At 37.5% G+C, this 25,817-nt stretch overlaps 2 protein-coding genes and 1 long non-coding RNA gene across 7 annotated transcripts in view; 1 reads left to right on the top strand and 2 right to left on the bottom strand.

Annotated features, from left to right (window-relative positions):
• CDK17 (cyclin dependent kinase 17) overlaps positions 1-7,325 on the top strand; it is a 115,974-nt gene extending 108,649 nt beyond the window's left edge. For all 5 annotated transcript variants that reach the window (XM_001147273.7, XM_063786978.1, XM_063786979.1 and 2 more), the window contains 4 exons: positions 2,244-2,286; positions 3,279-3,369; positions 4,989-5,066; positions 5,595-7,325. In XM_001147273.7, the coding sequence (XP_001147273.1) occupies positions 2,244-2,286; positions 3,279-3,369; positions 4,989-5,066; positions 5,595-5,632 (250 nt within the window). In that variant the 3' untranslated portion in view covers positions 5,633-7,325. The remainder of the gene's footprint in view (positions 1-2,243; positions 2,287-3,278; positions 3,370-4,988; positions 5,067-5,594) is intronic.
• Positions 7,326-11,910: 4,585 nt separating this feature from the next.
• Positions 11,911-14,926, bottom strand: LOC134807588 (uncharacterized). The gene is made up of 2 exons (XR_010148395.1): positions 14,830-14,926; positions 11,911-13,530 (listed from the first exon to the last, which is right to left on the bottom strand). It is a non-coding gene; the product is annotated as an uncharacterized LOC134807588 (long non-coding RNA).
• Positions 14,927-16,011: 1,085 nt separating this feature from the next.
• The window catches only part of ELK3 (ETS transcription factor ELK3), a 75,655-nt gene continuing 65,849 nt past the window's right edge, over positions 16,012-25,817 (bottom strand). The window contains exon 5 of the mRNA XM_001146444.7: positions 16,012-18,759. Within this exon, the coding sequence (XP_001146444.1) occupies positions 18,661-18,759 (99 nt within the window). The 3' untranslated portion in view covers positions 16,012-18,660. The remainder of the gene's footprint in view (positions 18,760-25,817) is intronic.

Genomic DNA, 25,817 nt, shown 5'->3' with positions numbered 1-25,817 from the left:
AGAATTCTAGAGTTTATGTAGTTACTTTTCCCAGAAAGAAGACATTGATTAATGCCTTATTCCGTACCACAAAGATTATGATGAAATTCCTGTTTTGCTTTCTACAGAATTATTCTGTATTTACTTAACAAAAACCTAAGAAAGGGTTATGTAAGTAAAATCTTGACTCTATAACACAAGGTAACCTATCAGTATTTTGACCAGTGTTAATGATGTAATTCATATTTGAAGAATATAAACTCTGTCCAATTCCTTAGCAAAATGTAACATCTAAATGTCAGCCATTCATTTAAGTTTCTTCTTAGACCTACCCCAAGATCAATCCAAGGCTCCCAATAAAATTTGAGTCAGAACATTTTTACTTGTAGAATGTATTACATTTTCAGGAGATAACATAGAATAACCCCTTTGACTGCATTTTCCATCTCCCTGCACCCAACCCCCCCAAATTTTGAAAGTCACCAAGATACCAAATAAGGACATCATTTATTTTAACCCAAAGCCATTCACATTGCTCACAACATAACACACTTGTTATGCTTCCTTTTATTTTCAAGCTAGGGAAGGAAGAGCAAAACAGTTATGACACCAAAAATATTTTTAAAGTATTTATGTGGGTTGGTACTCTTATTGTTACTATAGCAACTAATACCATTCTAACTAGATTTTCTTAGGAAGAATAATAATACTTGCTGGGCTTTTTTTGCATGTCTCTCCCAAGTAGCATAAATTCTATTTTTGTCCTTTAATTATTTTTTGGTAATGTTCAGTGTAGAAGGTTGAAGCTTTTCTTTGAAGCAAAGTCTCCATGACTGTAGTGCCTAGTTTGTGCCCAGGGAACTCTGGATATGTGCTAGAATGGCAAACTACATAGAATGTCTAGACTGCAGCATCCACAGGACCCACTTGAGAGCACTTGGAAGAAAACGTTACTTTATTCATAATTGTACTTCTACCAGTGAAAGGCAGTGTAAGATAGAACCTGTTATTTCTGATCAAGAGATTATTCCATTAAGATAATCCCAGGCCGGGCACGGTGATTCACGCCTGTAATCCCAGCACTTTAGGGGGGCCAAGGCAGGCGGATCACCTGAGGTTGGGAGTTTGAGACCAGCCTGACCAACATGGAGAAACCCTGTCTCTACTAAAAATACAAAAAATTAGCCGGGCGTGGTGGTGCATGCCTGTAATCCTAGCTACTCAGGAGGCTGAGGCAGGAGAATCGCTTGAACCCAGGAGGTAGAGAGGTTGCAGTAAGCCGGGATCGCACCTTTGCACTCCAGCCTAGGCAACAAGAGCAAAACACCATCTCAAAAAAAAAAAAGATAATCCCTAACCCTACTACCCCTAGTTATACTAATTTCATCTTTATTATGTCATTAGTTTTATATCCCTTATTGATAAATTTTTTTTTTTTTTTTTTGGGGAGACAGAGTCTCGCTCTTCCACCCAGGCCGGACTGCAGTGGTGCTATCTCAGGTCACTGCAAGCCCCGCCTCCCGGGTTCACGCCATTCTCCTGCCTCAGCCTCCCGAGTAGCTGGGACTACAGGCGCCTGCCCCCGCGCCTGGCTAATTTTTAGTAGAGACGGGGTTTCACCATGTTAGCCAGGATGGTCTCAATCTCCTGACCTCGTGATCCGCCCGCCTCGGCCTCCCAAAGTGCTGGGATTACAGGCGTGAGCCACTGCACCTGGCCACCATTGATGAAGTTTTATGAAGTTATTGTAGCATATTTAAATTGAACTCAATACCTTCTAGTACCCGGTGCTAAGCAGACAACTCTGTAAAAATTTGTTGAATTGCTCATTTCTGTGTTTGTCTTGAACAACGGTGATACATTTTGGGGTCACTTGTCTCTGTTTTCACCTATATAATAGGAAAATGATGCTCTTATATACTTGCGTTTAGTGAAAGACTGTGAAAAGTGATACAATATTTAAGCTTTCTTAATACTGAAGTTTCTTTGTTTTGAGACAGCATGGTGATTTTTTAAATTCTTTAATTTGTTCTTGGATATTGAAAATTCATATTGAAGCCAAGTTATTTATGGCTTATCCTTAAACAAATAGCAAGGCCAGTCTTTTAAGACTAAAACAGATTTGAGTCTATTTGAAGGCAACAAGAGTGACTATTTTAGGGCATTTAAATTTAGCAGATTAAAATACTTAGAAAATAGTTTTATCTGAAAAGTTTTATCAGCTAAGAGAGCATAAATTTTTACTTGTTCTTTGTTGTTTCTAGGTTAGACTCTGAAGGAATTGAGTTGATAACAAAATTTCTTCAGGTAAGTCAGATCTTACAGTAATTGTTAAGCCTCAGCTTCTTCATGTGTAGAATGGGGTCAGTAGTACTTCCTCAGTATTGTTAATGACACATAAAATTATCTATGCTTAAGGCACATGTTTAAGTTAAAAAAAAAAAACATGGTTTCTCCTAATGTGTCTGGGTCTCTTGTCACCTACAACAGTCTGAGGTAGTTGGTTACTGGCATTGATGAGCTGTGTCAAGGCCACATTCTCTGCAGTTGATGCTCTCTATGCTCTCTTACGTTCTCTTTTCCTTATACTTACAGCCTTTGGAGGATGCTCTGCCTCCAAATGCCATTCATATTTCCCTCCAAAGCAGGAATAAGGGGGGACGATAAGGGTAGTACCAGCCACATTAGTCCTCTTGAAACTTGGAAGCAAAAGCTTTACAGAAACCCCTACAAGGTTTCTTTCCAAGTCTTATTGGCCAGAACATTAATTGTAGGAAAGACTGGGAATTGGGGAGCAGGATTGTCATAATTAGCCTAAATTTAAAACAGTTATGATTCATGATTCATCTATCAGAGTTGATGGACACCTTGAACAACCTAGGTTTCTAGGTTGTATCATCAAAAAAAAAAGGGAAATGAGTATTGGATAGGTCATTAAGAATGGCTGCCATAAAAATACTGGGTATATGTCCACCAGTCCTTTGGTGTTCATGAAGAGAAGTAACTACACAGGTCAAATATTTTAATTTTTCTTTGCTTCAGAAAATACAAGCAATGTAAATTCTTGTTTAAGATCCAGCCTTATCTTAGAAATGTGGAACTGAGATGTTATTACACAATCTCAGCAGCGACTCAAATTAGAGTATAACTGGAGTATTCCAAATTGTTGATTGAAAAATAGTCATCATATTAAATAATCAAGTTTTTTTTAAGTAGCTCTAAATGCTAATTTGCCCATCTCCTACTTTTTGCAGTAATTAGAGAAAAAGCTAATGAAGCAGTTCTTTGCTTTTTCACAGTATGAATCTAAGAAAAGGGTTTCAGCTGAAGAGGCCATGAAACATGTGTACTTTCGAAGTCTGGGACCAAGAATACATGCTTTACCAGAAAGTAAGAGAAATCCTAAAGTGTTTTCCCTGCTTTATTTTTATTTGTCCAAGGTTAGGGACTGGGGTGATTGGGGAGATGGCTATTGATTTTTAAGCCTAAGATTCTAGTCTTTTCTATAGTTAGATTAGAATTTCTTGAAGGGAGGTGTGTGTCTTATTTCCCTATGATTTAGTTATTTCTTGTAACACTGAGCACATTGTCACTCCTCTGTAGGAAACCAATAGTACTTAGGCAAGGATCATTAATCTTATTGGACTTTGGTTGAAACATGCCATCTGATGACAGGCATTGTTCCTAGGCCCAATCTAGCTTTGATTTAGCGTTGTTAAAAGTGAATTTCAAACAAAAACTAACGAAGCATAACCGAAACATAAATTGTTTTCTTGTGAAAATACATTTTTTCTTAAGATACAAAGATGATTTTCCTTTATTGTGGTCACACTGACTTTACTATCCCCATGACAGCAGTGAGCATATTGTCAAAGTCACTGTAATAGCAGATTTCCCATGCCTGAGTAACACTGATTTTACTCTTAACATTCTATTTTTAGATTACCACAGTATTTTACTTTAAAATAGAGTAAGGTGAGTGGGGAATTAGAAGAATGTTTGGGAACTAAGCTGCCAAAAGCTTTCATTAATTTCCTATTCTCATTTATTAGACAATATTGATTCATCAAAGCTTGTGTAGCAGTCAGTGACAAAGCTAATTGGAATAAAAAATCCTTAATACTTTTCACTTCAACTTTACTGGATATATTTAAATGAAAGAATACCTCTCTGACAGAGATTGGAAATGAAAGACATAAATTACAAGTTTTCTTTTAAAGATATTTGTATTTCACTGGGCGCGGTGGCTCATGCCTGTAATCCCAGCACTTTGGGAGGCCGAAGTGGGCGGATCACGAGGTCAGGAGTTCGAGACCAGGCTGACCAACATGGGGAAACCCTGTCTCTACTAAAAATACAAAAATTAGCCGGGTGTGGTGGCGCGTACCTGTAATCCCAGCTACTCAGGAGACTGAGGCAGGAGAACTGCTTGAACCTGGGAGGCAGAGGTTGCGGTGAGCCAAGATCATGCCACTGCACTCTAGCCTGGGTGAGAGAGTGAGACTCCGTCTCAAAAAGAAAAAGGTATTTGTGTTTCATTATTAATACCAAGTTTTACTTTGAGGTAGGCAGTTATGGTTATACAAACCTTTTCCTTGTTTTTCGCTAAAATTCCAAAGATAGCTTGAGGGCCTGGTACCTTCATGTCATTGTAAGGAGACAGAGAAAGGACAGAGAGAATTAACACCTAGTATAATAATATATTTTGACTGGGTCTCCCAACCCCAGAAAGTCCTGGAACAGACAGTGTATATTCTCCTCAGAGAAACACTTGCCCACAGCCTGCTCTGACACAGAGTTGGAAGAAGAAAGGTTCTAAAGGTGGATTGCTTCATTCATTTAGTTTTCTCCTCAACACACTGGGACAAAAAGGAAAAATTTCAGCAGGGCTATCACCTTGTAAAATGGTTTCATATTGAATCAGTGCTTTATAAACATTTGTTGATAGTAGGGTTGTGTTTGTTTTAATGTTAGACCTTCACCTAATAATTTTTGTCTATGCATTTTAGGTGTATCAATATTCAGTTTGAAAGAGATTCAGTTGCAAAAGGACCCGGGTTTTCGAAATTCTTCTTATCCAGAGACAGGTGTGTTTGTCATAAACCATTTCACGTGTCGATCATGAATTTTTGCGTGGAACCAAGCTTTTGGTTTATAAATTGATCAGTAAAATTATTGATGTAAAAAGCAATGTACAGTGCATTCCACAACTGTTTATGTTTAGCATTGCACGTACTCACTTTTCTGTATGATGTGGGCAGCTCAGTAAATCTTCAGAGAAAAATCTGACTCAGTCAAGTCAGGGATCCTGAAAGCTGCAGATGGCACAAAGACCTTTTACAAGTGACCTGGCTTGATCACTGCACACGCCATCCCTGGTACCTGAGGCAGAAGACACATCTTGTGCTTCCCTAGTCATCAGGTTCATCACTTCGAAGCATAGAAGCTGTAGACTGACCCCATCAACAGAAGGGTCATTTAAGACAGTGCTGATCACTCTTACCATGGAATATTAGCTTTTGCTGGTGGGAACATTAGCTTCCTAGTCACCAAATAACTGTATGTGGGATAAAACTGAACCTTGAACTGCCTCATAAAATGACTTTATATTTTAGGACATGGGAAGAACAGAAGACAGAGCATGCTCTTTTAAGTCTGATAACATGGTTTCAAGCCCAGCCCCCAGCCTTTCTTACCAATCAAGGACTCAGAACTGAAGGCAATTATTTCTTTTGGTGGACTTGGAATCTCCGTTTGTCTACACTGTCCTCTTCACAGTGGAGTCTTTTTATTTCAGACCTACAGATTGTTTTTATATTTGTTGTCACAGTGTGACAATTTTTTGTACAGTCGGTTTTAAGGTCTTCTCTGCCATTAGAGCCAGTAGGTTACAGCTATTGATGTAACTGTAGCTGCAATTTTTGTGCAGGACTGAGAGAAACACAGTGCATTATTTATTGCGGAATCATTGCTGCTAAATAACTACTGTCTGTTTATTTAACACAACAATTGAATGCCTGAAGAAGTTGCAGTGGCTTTATTATATGTGAATGCATCTGTTTCTCCTCACGAATTGTTTTACTGCTGCATTTTTTGTTTTTAAAATTAAACTGCAGTGTTTCCTGGAATGTAAATTTAGCTTTGCTTAATAGTAAAATAAGTGAGCCATCTTGAACACTTTAAGTTTATACTGTATAATTTCTTAATGAACATTGGCAAATAGAGTAGCTAAGAGATTGACAAGCACATTATGTTTAGATAAGCATGTGATGCAGAAGTTGATTCAAGCAAGTGAATCCCTGACATTTTGAGGATCTCACATTAGACACCAACAAATTAAAGCTCCAAAATTATTTGTTTTTTACGTGTTCCTCACTTTAGAAACGTCTACTGCATATTACTGGATATTTGTATACTAATACACTTACCTATTTTACATTGTGTTTTAAATTTAGTTAAAACTTAACCATAGAAGTCTGTTCAAACGCGAAAGGTCTTGCTTTGTTTGTTTTAAATACATTTATTTTATTAGAAAGGATGATACTTCATTGGGGAACAGTTTCTTTCATTTGGGGGCTATGTGTTTCAATAACATTCACTTGGAATCAGCTGAAAGCTGTAATATGTCTTTGAAATGAGCCATGATAAATTACAAACAAGAGAAATGAGAACTTACAGGATTGCTTGAAATTATTGTGGGTATTATCTGTTTACCAGAGATACTAAATATTAGTTTTAATTATGCATCTCTTTGAACATCATAAACACACTTTGGTGTTGGTAACAGTATTTTAAGCATTTTTGTTCACTTTTAAGGACTATTTGTTTAGTGCATCTTACAAACTATAAATCTTAATTGGTATATTTTGAAATGGTCGTGTAAATTTTTGCCTTATATATCATGAAAATAGTCATAACTTAATTTCTTTTCCTGAAATTCACTGTAAAACATTCAGGGGTCCTACCATTTCTGTTCAGGAAATCTTGTAGTTTATTGTTGTTATTTAACAGTATTAAGTGGATTTTTGTATATTTCATTTTAACTTTATTTGTGAATAGTGATTGTGGCATGTTTGGGGTGTTATTTTAATATTTCACGATACTGAAATTTTAATTTTAAAAAAAATTCTGGAAGAAACAGATTCATGTGTAATGGTGAATATTGGACCACTACTGCTTTTCACATTTGTAAATTGGTTTTATGTTAAACCTTGTAGCCTAACAAACTGCTGTTCTTTCTAACTGACAGACATGTATTAATATTGTACTTTGAAGGTTATAAATATGTGGAAATTCCTTCATTTTGTTTTGAAATTTATAATAACAAAATCTCCATGTTGTTAAAATGTGGTTTTATTGAGTCACAGTTCTTTCTTGGGGATGAAGGCTGTGCTGAGTGGGGTCCTTTTCTTTTATGGGTCGTTCTTAAGATAATGAAGTCTCACTGTGCTAGAGGTGTTATTGTTTTCTGTTTGTGCCAATCATTTGCTTAGTAATTTCTGCTGGGTTTTTTTTATAGCACTCTCAATTATAAAGTATCAAATTTGTCACTTCATAGAATGTATATTTGATTTGTTGCAAATTTGACATTATAGCTTTTCATAGGCTTAATTCTTGCGTATAAAAGGTGAAAATATATATCCATTTGTTACGTAAAGTGTTTCTTCCTAGGAATTCCTAGGGGTATTTCTTCATTTTATTAAGGAATTTGACAAGCAAACAAGTGTTTGTTTTTTTGTTTTATTTTTGATACTCGAGCACCATTCAGATCCTGAAAACATTGCAGTGAAGGGAATTGAAACTCCGAAACTTGGAACTTTGAATACCTGTGATTCCTCTTAAACTGATAAGATTCTTAAAGGTAAGAGAAGATGCCTTTTATATTTTCTTTCCAAGTGGTCCTGTGAACACACATTGGATGTGTCATTCTAGGTGTATAGAGTGGCTGCATTCTGTCTGAGGCTTTATCAACTTTCATTTGAAAGGCTGTTTGGTAACATGTTATAATCTATCTTTTGGACTCGGGACAATTTATGTAGGTTGTTTTTATCTTTTAAAAATTGTGTTGATATATATATATATATCTTATAAAATTTGGCATTGTAATTATTTGTATGTGTACAGTTCAGTGGCATAACAGTTACCACTGTCTACTTCTAAAATGTTTCATTACTCCAAACAGAAACTCTGAACCATTTTACCTTTCCCCGCAGCCCCTGGTAACCGCTAATCTACTTTCTGTCTCTGTGAATTTGCCCATTCTAGGTATTTCAAATAAGTGGAGTCATACCATATTTGTCGTTTTGGGTCTGGCTTATTTCATTCAGCATAATGTTCACAGTTCATCCATGTTTAGCATGTATCAGAACTTCATTTCTTATCATGACTGAATAATATTCTATTATGATTATACACATTTTGTTTATCGATTTATCTGTTGATGGACACTAGGATATCCCATCTTTTGGCTTTTGTGAATAATGCTGTGTGAACATTGGGGTATAAGCATCTGTTTGAGTCCTTGTTTTTAATTATTTGGGGAATACATACACCTAGGAGTGGAATTGCTGGGTCATATAATTCTGTGTTTGACTGTTTGAGGAACTGCCAAAATGTTTTCCACAGTGGCTGTATTATTTGATATTTGCAGTAGTAATGCATGAGAGTTCCAGTTTCTCCTCATCCTTGCTAATTCTTTTTTTCCTCCTTTTTATTACATTCATTCTAATAGGTTGAAGTGGTATTTCATTGTAGTTTTTATTTGCATTTACCTAATGCTTAGTGATGTGGAACATCTTTTCATACTTTTTTGGCTATTTATTTATTTGCTTTGGATAAACCTTTATCCAAAGGTTTATTCAAGTACTTTGTCCATTTTAAAAATAGGGTTGCTTGTCTTTTTGTCATCGAGTTTAAGAATTCTTTATGTATTTTGGCTGTTACACCTTTATGAGGTATTTGATTTGTAATTATTTTCTCCTGTTCTTTGGGTTCTCTTTCACTTTCTTTGGTGTCCTTTTGTTGCACAAAAGTTTTATTTTATTTTTTTTTATTATTATTATTATTTTTTGAGACGGAGCCTTGCTATGTTGCCCACACTGGAGTGCAGTGGTGCAATCTCGGCTCACTGCTACCTCTGCCTCCTGGGTTCAAGCGATTCTCCTGACTCAGCATCCCAAGTAGCTGGGATTATAGGCATGTGCCACCATGCCCAGCTAATTTTTACATTTTTAGTAGAGACGGGGTTTCACCATGTTGGCCAGGCTGGTCTCGAACTCCTGACCTTGTGATCCGCCCATTTCAGCCTCCCAAAGTGCTGGGATTACAGGTGTGAGCCACCACGCACAGCCAAAAGTTTTTAATTTAACGACATCCATTTTATCTCGTTTGTTGCCTGTGCTTTTGGTGATTTAAGAAAGTATTGTCACGTTTCAAAGGTCATAAATATTTGCTCTTATATTTTCCTTTAAGAGTTTATTATATTTTTAGCTGTCAGATTTAGAGCCTTGATCCATTTGAATTTTTATATGTGATACAAAGTAAGGGTCCGACTTTATTTTGCATGTGAATATCAATTTTTTTTCCAGCACCGTTTGTTGAAAATACTGTCCTTTCCCCATTAAATGGTCTTGGTGCCCTTCTCAGAAATCAGTTGACCATAGATGTGAGGTTTATTTCTGGGCTGTCAGGTCTGTTCCATTAGTCTATATGTCTGTCCATAAGGGTTTGTAGCACAATGTTTTGATTACTGTCTTTAGAACGTTTTAAATCAGAAAATGTGAGTCTTCCAACTTTGTTCTCTTTTTCAAGATTGTTGTAGCTATTCAGAGTCTCTTGAAATTCCGTATGAATTTTAAGATGGGATTTTCTATTTCTGCAACAACAACAAAACACCATTGGAATTATGATAGGGTTTGCATTAAATTAGAATCTATAGATCACTTTGGGTAGTATTACAGTTTTAATAATATTAAATCTTCCAGTCCATGAACACAAGATGTCTTTCCATTTAGTTAGGTCATCTATAATTTCAGCAACATTTTGTAGTTTTCAGCATACAAGTCTTTTGCCTTCTTAAATTTATTCCTAAGCATCTTATTCTTATTGATGTTATTGTAGATGGAGTTGTTTTCTTAATTTCTTTTTGGATTTTTTCATTGCTGGTGTATAGAAATACAAGTAATTTTTGTGTGTTCCTTTTGTATCCTGCAGCTTTGCTAAATTTGATTATTAGCACTAACAGGGTTTCTGTAGAGTCTTTAGGGTTTTCTATACATACGATCTTGTTACCTGCAAGGAATGATAGTTTTACTTCCTCCTTTATAATTTGGATGCTATTTCTTTCTCTTGCCTAATTGCTCTGTCTAGGACTTCCAGTACTATGTTGAAGTGATGAAGGAACATATCCTTGTCTTGTTTTGATCTTAGGGACAAAGCTTTCAGTCTCTCACCATTGAGTATGCTATTAGCTGTGTCTTTCTATGTATGGTCTTTAACGTGTTAAAGAAGTTCCCTTCTATTCCTAGTTTATTGAGTATTTTTATCTTGAGAATATTGGGTTTTCTTCAAATGCTTTTTCTCCATCAATTAAGATGATCATATTGTTTTCTATATTCTTTTGATGTGTATTACATTGATTTTCATATGTTAAACCACTCTTGCATTCCTTGGATAAATCCCACTTGGTTATGGTATGTAATTCTAATAGGCTGCTGAATTTAGTTTGCTAATTTTTTTTTAGTATTTTTGCCTATATTCATAAGGTATTTGGCCTGTAGTTACTTTTCTTATAGTGTTTTTGTCTGGATTTGGTATCAGGGTAATGCTGGCTTAATAGAATGAGTTAGGAAGTGTTCTCTCCTCTTCAGTTTTTTGGAATAGTTTGAGGATTGGTGTTAATTCTTCCTTAAATATTTGGTAGAATTCAGCAGTGAGGTGACCTGGTCCTGGCTTTTCTTTGTTCAGAGGTTTTGATTAATGATACAGTCTCTTTGTTATATATAATTTTATTCAGAGTTTTTATTTCTTGTTAGTTTTGGTAGTTTGTGTGTTTCTAGGAATTTGTCCATTTAATCTCTTATAACCAGTTTGCTGACATAAACTTTTTCATAGTAGTCTCTTATAATCCTTTTTATTTCTGTTATTGATTTCTAGTTTCATTCCATTGTGGTTAGAGAAGATAGTTTGTATGATTTCAGTTTTTAAAAATGTATTAAGAGTTGTTTTGTGGCCTAACATATGGTCTGTTCTGGAGAATGCTTCGTGTATGCTTGAGAAAGTATGTCTCATTCTATGAAAAATGTTGTTGGGTAGAGTGTTTGGTATGTGTCTGTTAGGTCTAATTGGTTCATAGTGTTCAGTTCCTCTCTTTCTTTACTGATCTGACTCTTTTGTACATTATTGAAGTGGGAGCATTGACATCTCCAACTGTTATTGCAGGATTGTCATATTTCTCCTTTCAGTTCTGTGAGTGCATGCTTCATATATTTGGGGGCCCTGTTACTGGGTGCATATGTGTTTATAATTGTTACCTATCTTCTTGGTGGATTGAACCTTTTAGCAATATATAATGTCCTTTGTCTCCTGTAACTTTTTTTTGATACTTTAGTCTATTTTATCTGACAAAAATATGGCCACCCCATACCTCTTTTGGTTACTATTTGTATGGAATATTTTTTCCATTCTTTTATTTTCAGCCTCTTCAAAGTAAAAATACAGTGTCTGTGTTTTTAAAGTGAGTCTCTTGTAGATAGCATATTGACAGATCATTTTTTAAATCCATCCTGCCCATCTCTGCCCATTAATTGGAGACTTTACAACATTTACATTTAAAATAATTACTGATAAGGAAGGACTTCTGCCATTTAGCTGTTTTCTGTGTGTCTTATGTGCTTTTTGTTCTTCGGTTTCTACATACTGCTTTGTATTTGATTTTTTTTTTTTTTTTGGTAATGTACCATTTTTATTTTCTTCTTTCTTTGCCTGTATAGTTTTAGTTATTTTCAGTTCCTATCATTTTAAAATATTTATCCCCAAATGTAATCCCTTTGAGTTTATTATTTATAATGTCAGTGGTTTTATTTTTTAAATATTCTAGATTCTTACATTGATTCTTTTTGATTGACAAATTCATCCATATCAGAATTTTAAGTGTTAACACAAGCCCTCAAGCAAGGCTGCTGAAGAATTTGCATACTTTTCTATGTTCCAAACTTGAAATTTCCAAAGTTTTTAATGCATTACTTTAGACCCAAGAGAAAGGTACAACATTTTTCCCTCTTGCTCAGTGTAAAGCTGAAACTATTTAAAAAAAAATTTTTTTTTGAGATGGAGTTGTGCTCTGTCACCCAGGCTGGAGTACAGTGGTGCAATCTCAGCTCATTGCAACCTCCGCCTCTCAGGTTCAAGCAATTCTCCTGCCTCAGCTTCCTGAGTAGCTGGGATTATAGGTACATGCCACCATACCTGGCTGATTTTTCTATTTTTAGTAGAGACGAGGTTTCACTATGTTGGCTAGGCTGGTCTTGAACTCCTGACCTCAGGTGATCCACCTGCCTCGGCCCCCCAAAGTGCTGGGATTACAGACGTGAGCCACCACGCCTGGCCTGAAACTATTTTCTAATCTTAAATTCAGATTCTGGGCTTAGTCAGATAGGAGTTTCCCTGAGCTGTCATCATTCCCAACTGAAGTTATTACAATAATCAGTTTCCATCACTGACCCAGAAAACCACTGAAGTTACCAATTTTCTGTTAGACTCAAACAGAAAGAAGGTGACCAAGCCACTGATTATAAAGCTACTTTGATTAGAGGAGAATATAAAATTTCAATCTGTGATGATGGGGAGGATTTTTCATTGGTGGGTTCCCCCTAAGAGAAGTGGGAAAATTCCACTAATTTGAAAACCCATTTTTCAAAGATTACCATTTCAAAGACTGTAAACTAAACCTCTGTTGAGTAGAGTGGGTGCAGGGGCTAGATGTGCAGGTGTGCATCTGTGAGAGGGGGACAGGGAGAGAAAGACTGAAGCTGGAATAGGAATCCTGATGGCTGCTCTTGCTACTCTCTCCCACCTTAACGCTGCTGCAGTAGTGATGCAGAGATACCTGGGCTGGATCATAAAGATGTGAAGATGTAGCTGGTGACCCTCTGGATAATATGCAGCACCTTTCAGAGGGTAAGGGAAACTTAGCGTCTGCCAACAGTCTTGTATGTTTACCAAAGGATAGCTCCACTGGGCTCTGATTGACCTATGGAATTTTAGTGAATAGACTTGGGACTTAACGCAAGACTCCCTTGGGACTCTTTTGAGTCTTTCCTAGAACAGTGCTAGTTGAAACAGTGCCACTCTCCAGCCGTTTCTCCAGCTATATTGACAATAGTTCCACATTCTAACAGTCAAAATAGTCTTAAGGATCATCTTTATCTTGTTATTTTCTTCCTCATGTATGTATGCAGCTGAGGTTGTCCAGTGATGAATGGGTGACGTGGTGCTGTTACAGGCTGTGTAGCTCATCTCTGGATGATGATGATGGACTGTTATTCCAGAAACCTGAAAAAGTTTATTTTTGAGGGCCCCATCCTGCCATCTTGCTCTTCCACACAATCATAGCTAATCACTGTGTCATTACTCCTCAGGGATCTAGAAGCGTTCCTCCTTCCTCCCTTTTCAATTTCGACTCTATTGCTACTGGTCTCTACATTACTATCCCATATGATGATGACATAGGCTTTGTTCTCTGTGAGGGTAAATCCAGCCATATTGATCTTTTTGAGTTCCTCACATCTCACCTCATTGTGAAACATCCCCTTTCCTCTGCTTGTTCATCTATGCCTCTTCTGTTACCCTTACTCATTCTCAATGTAATTTTTTCTTCCAGAAAGCCTTCTCTGCCCCACCTACCCTACCACAGACTGGGTTATGTGCTCTGCTGCTTAACTGCCTTCCTTCCCAATAGCATCCTTATACTTCACTCTGCAACAACACTTAATCACACGTCATTTCTTCTCACTAATCCACAAGCTCCATGAAGGAGAGGATTGCATTTTGCTCACTTCTTTATCCTAGTACCTGATACATTTTAGGGGAACAGTAGTATTTGCTGATCAAATTAAGGCACACATGCATGATGAAATTCTGAGTAATTCTAAAAAATCTTTTGTCAGTTATGTAATATCAACTTGGATTCGTCCCCTCTCTGAGTCAACCAAAGACAAATGTCGCTGTCAAAAATTGGTGATAGAAACTTTCTTCCTAGCTGGCTAAAACATGTGAGTCTTTAAAATCTTAAGAACTAACCTATAATCAAGCTGTTCTCAACACACACACACACACACACACACACACACACACACAGATATGCAGGTACACACGCACCACTGGGGAGTGGGTCTAGTAATAAAGTCAATCCTAGAGAAATCTAGGTAGGGCCAGCTTCTTGATGACAGAAAATTTGCTTGCCCTCCCAGGAAACACTGATATAGCAAACATGTCTGAAAGGTTTATATGCACCAGGTACTGTTCTATGTGAAGATGTAAATTGCTAATTTACATTCGTTGGAAGTCGTATAGATTAAGATCATGGCCTCTCAATCAAAATGCTGTTTGAAATCTGGCCAATTCTGTGACCTTGAGCCAGTTCCTTAATCACTCTAGGCTTCAATTTCCTTATCTGTAAAATGGTATATAATAGTACTTCTATCATAGGTTTATTAGGAAGATTAAATAATCCGTGTAACATGCTTAGAACAGTGCCTGGCATGACAGCAACCTTACAAATGGTTGCTATCATTAACTGAAATTATGCCATCCAGCAATGAAATAAAACCATGTTTTAGAGATCTGACTCACCTGAGAGAGGGTAACTAAACATAGTGTATTCTTCAGTGCCAATCCTTTAGGCAGGGTCATATAATCGCAGGTAACACGAAGGGGCGGTGCAGATCCCTGTGGGTATTTAAGCATAAAAGGGCATTTTACAAAACTGATTTGAATTCTTTTTTTTTTTTTTTTTGAGATGTAGTTTCGCTCTTGTCACCCAGGCTGGAGTGCAGTGGCGTGATCTCGGCTCACTGCAACCTCCACCTCCCAGATCCAAGTGATTCTCCTGCCTCAGCCTCCCGAGTAGCTGGGATTACAGGCACTTGCCATCATGCCCAACTAATTTTTGCATATTTAGTAGAGACGGGGTTTCAACATGTTGGCCAGGCTGGTCTTGAACTCCTGACCTCAGGTGATCCACTCACCTGGGCCTCCCAAAGTGCTGGGATTACAGGCGTGAGCCACCGCGCCCAGCCAGTTGAATTCTTATGTATAAACAGAACCAAGCAAATTATTAATGAGAACAGGGATCAGGTTTCCATCCCCCGTTTCTAAAATGGCACCTGGAACATAGTTGATCTTTAAATGTTTCTTCAGGAAGCAAATGATTTCCTACCGCCACCTGTGTTACACTATATGCAGCTATGAGTTATCTGTGGCCTTTTGGCACGCTAGTGATACTGAATGTGTTGTTTAGGGACTGCATTAATCTGCTTTCTCCCTGCATCCCCTCCCCTCCCCTCACACCAGTCTCCCTATATCAAACCCTGAGTGGAGACTGCTTTGAATCACCCATGAAAACCAGAGCCAGGTCAGCCTGGTATTGAGACCAAGAGAAATAATAACCTTTATCACCAAGCCTAGCAGTTCACATTCCCCTGAATCAACAAAATGGCTAAAAGAATAAATGGTAGATTTGATTTTTCCCTACCTTCTCACTTCCTCCTCCTCCTCAATACAGAGCAGTTGATAGAACTTACTTAAATAAGATCAGGGGTCTGCTTTTCAATCCCATTCCATTCTCCCACAAGTCAACCTCAATAATTACATTTATTTCTTAAAATATGTGTATGTAAAGCACTTTTTTTTTTGGATGTGCTATCTTTAAGGGTAGGTGACAAGACTCATTTTCCAACTTGTATCCATATGGAAAAGTGGTTTGGGTCACCCCAAGCAAATGGAAGTAAGCCAATCCAGTTACCTCTAAACACCTTTTATCACAAAGTTTTTATTGAACAAAAATAATATGACAGTAAAAATGATACATAAAGTGAAGAAGATTTGCAGTCATAGAAAAGATGTGTACAAAGAGACCAACATTCAGGTTATATAGTTCTATAAAACTTTTCCCATAGCAGTTTAACACTGATTAAGCAGACATAAAAGGGAAAAGAAAGTCATTAATGTTCTTTGAAACCTATTTTCTGAGTAAAATACTTCTGCTAACACACACATGCACACACACACACAGAATGAGGCAGAGCTATATGAGTGAGTTATTCTTCAGTTCCTCCAGTTCTCTGTTTGTGTTACAGGAGTATTTTCATCCATCAAAAAAATTGTAGTATTTTTGCATTTCTAATAAATGGATCTAGAGCATACATTAATCCCAGTTTCCAAAGGAAAAGAAAGTAAGAATCAGATCTATAGTCATTTAAATATTTCCAATCAGCATTTACATAAACAAGTATACTAAAAATAGTATTTTTGGTTGAGATTTTTGCACATTAACTTCCTTTAGTTTGTCTGTAAGAATCATGCATTTTGGATGTGTTCTCTTATCTGACAACACAGTTTTAAATGCTCTGTCTTTATCTGTTTTGTTTGTTTTACTAATAACACGTAGTTTTGAACCAGTAATTACTTACAGCTAGGCATGGGGGAGACAAAATTGGACTGAGCACCAATCATTGTTCTACCTTCAGTGAGCTGTGCAGCCATAGGCAACTCCCAGCTTCTGCTGTGCACCTGTCTTGAGCTGGAAACAGGTGGCGGGAAGCATTCTCAAAGGCCCCTTCTAGCACTAACTTTGTATGTTCAGTAAATATCAGTTCCCTGGACCAGCTCCTTTTATTCTGGTACAGAATTATTCTTAGCCTATGGGGTGGGGGTGGGGGGACAGTAGTGTCTATTATTTGTGAATTTTGGAACCAGTGTCATTACTTTACAGTCAAGGAGGCATGTTAGAGTGTTTGGATTTTTATCCCTTGATAAGGGCCCACATCCCCACATACAGAGATGCTCAATTCCAATTGAAAAACCTCAGAATTTCTAAGTGTCAAAGCAATAGTCTAGATTTTTTTCTGAAAATTCAAGAAATGTGTTTTCTCAAATCTCTCTTTTTATCCTTTCTCATAATCCTGCCACTTAATGCCCAGTTTGGCTCAGTTATTTAGTCACATTTCAAGTTAGTTTTTATCATCACTTATAGTTAAGGATTGTAATTAATCTTGAATTTAAAGCTTGGTGCTTTTCAGTTTTCTTGTATTAGAACTTTCCTTCTTCATGTACAGGTGTGGTACCTTTGGACTGGTGCCTGCTGATTTTCTGATGGAACAGAAAATATGTCTGTATTATCACTGCTCCAAATTATATTACACAACAGAATTTACTGGAGTGTTCCAAGTTATCAGTTCAGTTCCACGATGATGAGGTTCCTGTAGAATTTTTCATCTGTCAGATTTCCTTCATTCTCCCCCTAACTTTAGTAATACATAAAGCAGTGTATCCTCTCTGTTTCCACAAGCAAGGCCTTTAGTACCTCCAGTTCTCTATTTGTATTACAGCAAGTTTTTGATCCATCAAAAATTGTGAACACCTACCTATACTGATGAAGATACCTAGTGTTAAAAATGGTTTCTTTGTTGTTTGGGTTCATCACCACTCTGTGAGCTTCTTCTAAAGCATTAGATTTTTTAAATGTTTGTTAATTATAGTTCCAGGGGAACCCCAACAACTTATACTGACAGTAAATATATCAGATGGTCGGGATTCCCTATGGAAAATTGAGAAAACCAGGGCTAATTTTCTTGAAATAATATACTAACCTAGGAGATATTCTTGGGCCTGGAATAGCATGAACTTGATGTAGCTTTTCCATCTCAGATTTTTGTCTGGGAGGCATCTAAAAGATACTGTAAACAGCTAAGGAGGCTAGCCTTTCAAGGTCCATTCTTTTGAAAATGTACTTTAGAACATTTTCTTTTATCAATGTTTATTGTCTAAATATGGCTTAGTTTATTATAAAAACATTACTTGGACATTTACTGAATTTCAGTTCAAAAGAGGTTCTAAGGCAATTCTTATACAATTGAAAGTAAAACAGAAAACGTGATATGAATATGCTTTCATATTGCCCACTGGTGAAAAATAATGAAATTCTACTAGAGAGCTGTTTGTTTGATACTAATTTTCATCTTTCAAACATTTCCTCTTAATACTAAAAAATATATAAATCATTTACATTAAATGCAAAGGAAGGCACAGCTGGTTATAGTCTATATAAGCACACAGTTTAGCATACTCAGAACTAAAGAGAAAAAAGCTTCACATCCTTATTAGTTATACTGAAAACCATTAAGAAAAGTTCTTCACTGTCAACAGTGTTCAACACTTAAGAGCTAAAAGGATATAAAAACAAAAACATTAAAATTCACTTAATGCCAAACAGATTTTCATATATACTTGAATATATCAAAAAGTTTTTAAAATGCCAACATAAATCTAGACTATCCATGTTATGAAAAGTGCAAACCAAATTAACAGAGTTTCACAATGTCCTTCTCATGACACAGGTAAACTAGCCCATGGGGACAAATTTGTTTCATCAGTTAATGAGTCCTTAATTGTGGCCAGACGTCATCAGGATTTCTGAGAGTTTGAAGAAAGCAGTACTGGAGAAGCAGCTCTGTCCAGACTGGGGATTGGCACTGGCATGTGGCCATTAAGCAGTGTGGGGAACTGTAGGGGACAAAAGATTTTTACAGTAATTATTGCAAATCCATTGGGAAGAACTTAGGTTCTTTACATTCCCATACAGTCCATAGCAGTCCATTTCTCTCATCACCCCTGTGATAGAGATTAGTTGCCAATGTATTTTACAGAATAATTGGAAGATGACAATGAGATCAAGATTACATAGAGCAAACAAAGGATAAGGCCCAGAAAATGTCCCTAATTATTCTATATGCATAGGCTACTAGGAAAAAATATATAATTTATATGTTGCTAAAGCATCTTCTAACACTATTTTTTAAAAGTTCTAAGCTACTCAGGATGCTGACAATGCTATAAATATTAAAATAATGTTTAATATTAAATATTAAAAGAGTGTTTTGAAAGCCATAGACTCTACATGTGAGTCAGTAATTTCTAATACTATATTTTGAAATTTGCCATCAGTTTTTCAGGGTACTACAAAGATGATTCTTGCAGCATTCATTCTAAAATAAGAAATGTATTTAAAGATTTAGAATAGATTATTTTGGAGCTAAGAAAGTATTCTAATTAAAATATCACACAGATCACTCATAAGTGACAAAGAATAAAATTTCTGTATTGTTGTTCACTAAGATGATAAATAGTAGGATGACAGTATATGCTCTGATAATGAGTTTCAGGTCTGAAACAAATATGTTAGTTGCAATCCCAACTGAACAAGGCCTTTTAATATGTGACTACTTGCAACTAGATTTTCGTTGTTGAGGATGATGTGTCAAAGATCTCCTGGGCTGTCTTTTCTAGCTTATTTCCTATTTAGTCCAGGAAAGTTAAACTTCAGCACCAAATATCAAATTACAGAGCCTGGCACATGTTAGAAGTACAACAAATACTTATATTTAAGTAAATATGTTTTTGCAATTTTCAAACAATTTCAGTAACTTGTGTCTAGTACACCTTAGAGTTTATCAAGGCTTGTCATTTCATTTGATACCTAGGAGCTGTAACGTAAGTTTTGTTGTCCCCATTTTACAGATGAGAAAACAGATTTCAAATAAGTTCTGTTGGCTAAAGGTCACACAGCTAATAAGCAACACAGCCAAGTTTTAAATCTTTCTGTACCAACATTGTACAACTTTTTATTTTGGTAGGAGTTAGGGGGTATCTTTAATTACTGTTTCAATTTCTTTAATGGTTATTGGCATATTCAAGGTTTTTGTTTCTTTTCTGGAACTTTAGAATTTTAACTTTTTCTAGAATTTTATTCACTTCAACTGCATTATCAAATCTATGCACATATAGTTTATACTCTTGTTTAAAAGGTCCGTGCTACTAACCACTCTTCCCATTGAGTTAGAGTGAACATGGGAAGATGAACAGATTTTAAATTTTCATTTATTTATTTATTTTATTTAGAGATAGGGTCTGGCTCTGTCACCCAGGCTGGAGCGTAGTGATGCAATATTGGCTCACTGCAACCTCCACCTCCCAGCCATCCTCCCACTTCAGCCTCCTAAGTAGCTGGGACTACAGGTGGATGCCACCATGCCTGGCTAATTTTTGTATTTTTGGTAAATACGAGGTTTCACCATGTTGCCCAGGCTGGTCTGGAACTCCTGAGCTCAAGCAGCTGGCCTGCCTCTCAGCCTCCCAAAGTGCTGGGATTGCAGATGTGAGCCACTGTGCCCAGCCTGCATTTTCATTCTTTTTGTTTATTTGCATCTTCTCTCTCTTTGGTGTACCTTATTGGTGTTTTCAAGAGAATCAGTTTTGGTATTCATCTGTTTTGCGAAATAAATTACTGATTTCTGCCCTTATTATTTCTGTATACTCAATGGACATAGTTTCTCTTGATTAGCCTGGCTTTTCTAACATTTTTTTAGTCATCTTTATTAGGCTCTTCTCCCATGACACTCCCCTATTTTAAACTGCAACGTTTCCCAAACTTTTGTCCCCAGCCACCTTTTCTCCAGTACCATGCTTGGACTTGACAACCATTTCCATTTTAGACATCTCCAACCAATGCCTCTTTCCCACAAAACCCGCCCTTCTTCCATTGCTTACTCCAAGTCAGTGAGAATGGTGGTTGGGACCACAAACTTAAACTTGAGTCAGGGCTCCACCACTTACTAGTGTGTTATCTTGAATAAACTAGCCAATATCCCTGTGCCTTAGTTTCTTATCTTTAAAATAGAATTACTGGGAGTATTAAATGAGAAGCCACCAAAAGTGCTAAGAACAATGTCTTGCACACAATAAGTCATCAATCATCAATAAATGTTAACTATTGTTATGTTTTATCTTTATTTTTTCAGACAGGATCACTGTCACCCAGGTTTGAGTGCAGTGGCATGCTCATGGCTCACTACCTCAACCTCCAGGGCTCAAGCAGTGCTGCCACCTCAGCCTCCCTAGTAGTTGGGACCACAGGCACACGCCAGCACACGTGGCCAATTTTTGTATTTTTTTTTGGAGAGACAGGGTCTTGCTATGTTGCCCCTGATAGTCTCGAACTCTTGGGCTCAAGTGATCCACCCATGTCACCCTCCCAAAGTGCTGGGATTACAGGCATGAACCACCATGCCCGGCCTTAACTATTGTTACTTAATAGCATTTCCAGTATGTTAATCACTTAGTAATCTTTGCCTCTTCTTAATTTTCAATACCTACTTACCCTCAGACCCAGCTCAAAGTCTGCCTCTCTTGAGTTCACCTCTAAAATGTCTTCTAATTATATCCTGTGTCCAGTGTTTTAATCTCAAAGGTGATTCTCCCTTCAATATTTGTAGTATCATTTCCTCTAGCCAGGTATGGTCATTGACACCTGTAATCCTAGCCCTTCCTAGGAAGCTAAAGCAGGAGGACTGCTCGAGCCCAGGAGTTCAAAACTAGCCTGAGCAATATAGTGAGACCTCGTTTCTACAAAAAAATTTCAAAACTTAACCAGGCTTGGTGGCATATGCCTGTAGTTGTAGTCCCAGCTACTTGAGAGGCTGAGGTGAGAGGATCGCTTGAGCCCACGAGGCAGAGGTTGCAGTGAGCCAAGATTGTGCCACTGCACTCCAGCCTGGGCAACACAGCGAGCTCATCTCAAAAAATAAAAATAAAAATTTCCTCTTATCTTCCTGTTCCTTCCACTTTCTCTTCAGTTCTTCCTCCACACTAATATCAGTGATTGTTCTCTAAAACAGAGATCTCAGCCTCCTACTCCCAGCTTAAAAAGCGTAAACATTTAACAGATAAAGAGAGAAACTCCTAAGCCTATATTCAAGGCCCACAGCTGCGTTTCCAACCTTATCTCCTATCACCTGGTCCCTTCCTGAACAGACTCTCAGGTCCCCGTCATTCGGCTCTATTCATCTAAATGTACTCGATCGAAATCCTGTCCCTTCCTCCCAGCTGAGGCGCCACTGCTTCCTTGGAGCCTGTCCAGTCTCCAGCTGGAAAGAAAGAGCGCGTCTGCCCCTTACTTTCTGCAGCACTTTGTTTACTCATCCACTATTCACATATTCTCTGTCCCTACAGTCCTTGTCGCAGAGCATTGCAAATATTTGATGGGGTTAGATTTGTTGAACTAAAAATTACAGCATACATTCTTAATTGAAAACTTAACTAGCTCTATCTTGTTTCAAGACATACCTATTCCTACTAGGTATATTCCACATTGGAACAAAATCTGTTTCAAAAGTCATGGAACAGACATCCTTAGACAAGAAGAAAATACTAAACTGTCCAAGAAAAACCGAGTTCACTTTATTTATATAAATCAAGGTTCTTTGTTTACATTTAGCACAATGTCTTTGGTGCCTCTCTCCTTACCTAAACATTTCTCAATTATAAAGCATACCTCTTCCAGAAAGGCGTCTTCTCTCTCCTTCCTTGGAATTCTTTAATATCTGCTATAACCTGCTATAGTAATCATATTAGGGGCCCTTCTGTACAAAAATGCTTCAGCTCTTCAACTATTACCCCAAGGATTCTGATCAACCTTTCCAATCATGGTAATAGGAAACTTGCCAGCATCATTTAAAATGTATAAGCCAAATCTATTTTTTTCTTCCTTCATTACATCTATAGCGACATGAAAGAGGTTTGTTGTTATTTTGAAAGAAAATTATTTTCATCAGTTTAAAAGGGATGTTGGCCAGCGTGGTGGTATGCCTGTAGTCCCAGCTACTCCAGAGGCTGAAGTGGAGGACTACTTGAACCCAGGAGTTCAAGACCAGCCTGGACAACATAATGAGACCCCGTCTCTAAATTTAAAAAAAAAAAAAAGTTCTTAAAAAAATAAGAGGCACTGCTGATAGTAATCTGAATTCTGAATATGTATCAATTGTAACATCTAGTTTTAAAAATCAGAAAGTTATTCCTCTACCATATTTTGTTTACTGTTCTCAAAATTGCTATTTTCAACTTTTGCCACACTCAGTTGCTCTTTTCACAGGAAGACTAATAATATTTTAAAAGGCAAAAAATTGTTTTTCCTTAGTCTCATGGATCCAGCCACAAAAAGAGAGCCCAAAGCCATACAACCTGTCAGCCATCCGGAATACCAGCTTGTCTTTTTTTTCAAGGGTTGTATTCTGAATGGCTTCAGGAACTTGGTGAAATTAAAACTCGAAGCAGGTAGCCTTTAAATGCAGTAATTTCTGATGCAGAATTCTAAATATAAACTAGGAACCTCTGGTCTGCAGTGCTTCTCAAATTGGTTCCTGGACTGGGTAGTATCACTAGGAACATGACAAAAATGTTTTTGGGCCAGGCACGGTGGCTTACACCTGTAACCGCAGCAATTTGGGAGACCAAGGCAGGCAGGTCACTTGAGGTCAGGAGTTTGGGACCAGCCTGGCCAACATGGCAAAACTCCATCTCTACTAAAAATACAAAAATTAACTGTGTGTGGTGGTACACGCCTGTAGTCCTAGCTATTTGGGATGCTGAAGCAAGAGAATCACTTGAACCCAGGAGGTGGAAATTGCAGTGAGCAGAGATCACACCACTGCACTCCAGCCTGGGCAACAGAGTGAGACTCTGTCTCAAAAAAAAAAAAAAAAAGTTTTTATCAGGCCCTATCCCAGACCTACTGAGTCAGAAACTCTGGGAGTGGGGCCCTGCAATCTTTATTTTAACTCACCCTCTAGGAGATTATTTTGCATGCTAACTTTGAGAACCATTGGTCTACAGTAGTGACTGAGGACTGAAGAAACGAGGGGATGCATGTATCCCGACTCCCAGAGATCCTGATAACGTGTCGAATCACTGTAGACATGAACCATCATTTCCTGTTGGGAGTGTTGGGCTGGAAAAGGTATCTAAGACAAGGAATCCCAAAGAACACCCAGCCAATAGTGCTCCATTGCTTTCCTAGGAGGTTGCCAAGGCCTGCACCAATCAGGTGGCAGAATTCCCAGTAAGGAGAGAAATGAGAGGCCACTTATTATTCACAAATACCTACTGAACTCTACAGAAGCTCTGTATTAGATTCTAGGATTAGAGTAGTATAACAATCCCTACTGCCATGGAGTTTACTGTAACCAAACAATTTCTTTTTATTCTATTAATTTTAGAATTCTGCTGCTCTAATCTTAAGACTTTCAGGAAATGAGGTGTTTTATCTCTCCACCAAAAGATTAGTATTCCTAATTTTAAACTTTCCTAATACAACATTTGCTCATTGCTTTTTGCTATTTCTAGTTTCTCTTTTCCTACCCAAGCTGAAATTGTTAAAAATCAACATGACTATAGCTCAAGTTGTTGTGATGGGAATAAGGGCTGTGAAAGAGATAGAAACCCAATTACTCCAAGGATATGGTCACTTCATGACACCCTTCCCTAACTCCACTAGGAAACCAAAGAAGCAAGATGGCAATCAAAACCTCTTTAGCTCCACCCTTACAAAGAGACCCTGAATCCCAGCATGTACAGCTCCTGGCACCGAGGAGGTACTCAGCAGACATTAACCTCGACAAGCAAAATGACCAGCTCAGATGATCATGAAGACTTGCTATTAATACTGGCCTTTCTCAGACTTCTCTTTGTGATTTCATTTAGACAGTCAATTATTACTGAGCCTCACTTGTGTACCAAGCCACGTGCCAGATGCTGGGGACACCACAGTGAACAGGATTCCATTCTGGTCTCGAGGGCCCATAGTTTAGTGAGAAAGATTGACAGATCAACAGGCAATCATAATACAAAGTGCCACGTGCTAGATGAAATGGTATCCAAAGAGCTGCAACTAACTTGGGGTAAGCCACACTGTGGGGCACAGGATACAGGCAGGGACGATGAGAAAAGCTAGAATTTGGGAAAGAGGGAGTTTGCACTGGGTCCACCTTTTCTTCAGTCCTGTCCCTAGGATTCTTTCCACCTGTACTCAACATATTCAAACAGTAACACCTTAATCAGTGAGTAATGATCTATGGGTCTCAAGGAGGAAATACTGATTTCTCCATGATAGCAAGTGACGGTCCTGCAAGATTCTAGTGTGTGAATGAATAATGAAGGTGCTCGCCTAGTATGGAGAGTTCTATAAGATAAAGCAGCTAAGTCTTCATTATTTTTTAACCAAATGCCCTGGATTCTCCTTTTTCATTACAGAACAAGGAGAACTTAATGATGATTCATAAAATGATGCAAGTAATTTTTCTATCCCAGGATGGGGAAATTGTTCACTATTTTTATTTTCACTTTATGTCAAACAAGTTGCTACATTAACTAGGAGGATTAATATTTTAAAGTCTTTTGCGGACTTTTATAAATAATAATATTTATTTTCATTTTATTTTAAATAGAGATGGGGTCTTGCTGTGTTGCCCAAGCTGGTCTCAAACTCCTGGGCTCAAACAATCCTCCCACCCTCAACCTCCCAAAGTGCTGGGATTACAGGTGTGAGCCATCACGCTGTCCTAAAGAATAATTTTTAAAGTTTTGCCTTTTCCTTAATAAATTTCCTGTTTTCATAGACAAATGAAAATATGCAAAACACTTCAAGAACTAATTGTTCCACGTATGGGTGTCTGGCATGAGCCTGCAATTTCTGCCTCAATGAAAATGTCTGCCTCTGAAGGGCGTGCAAC

This window comes from Pan troglodytes, chromosome 10 (assembly GCF_028858775.2).
Source record: "Pan troglodytes isolate AG18354 chromosome 10, NHGRI_mPanTro3-v2.0_pri, whole genome shotgun sequence".
NCBI lineage: Eukaryota > Metazoa > Chordata > Mammalia > Primates > Hominidae > Pan > Pan troglodytes.
This window is presented reverse-complemented; position numbering and strand designations above follow the sequence as displayed.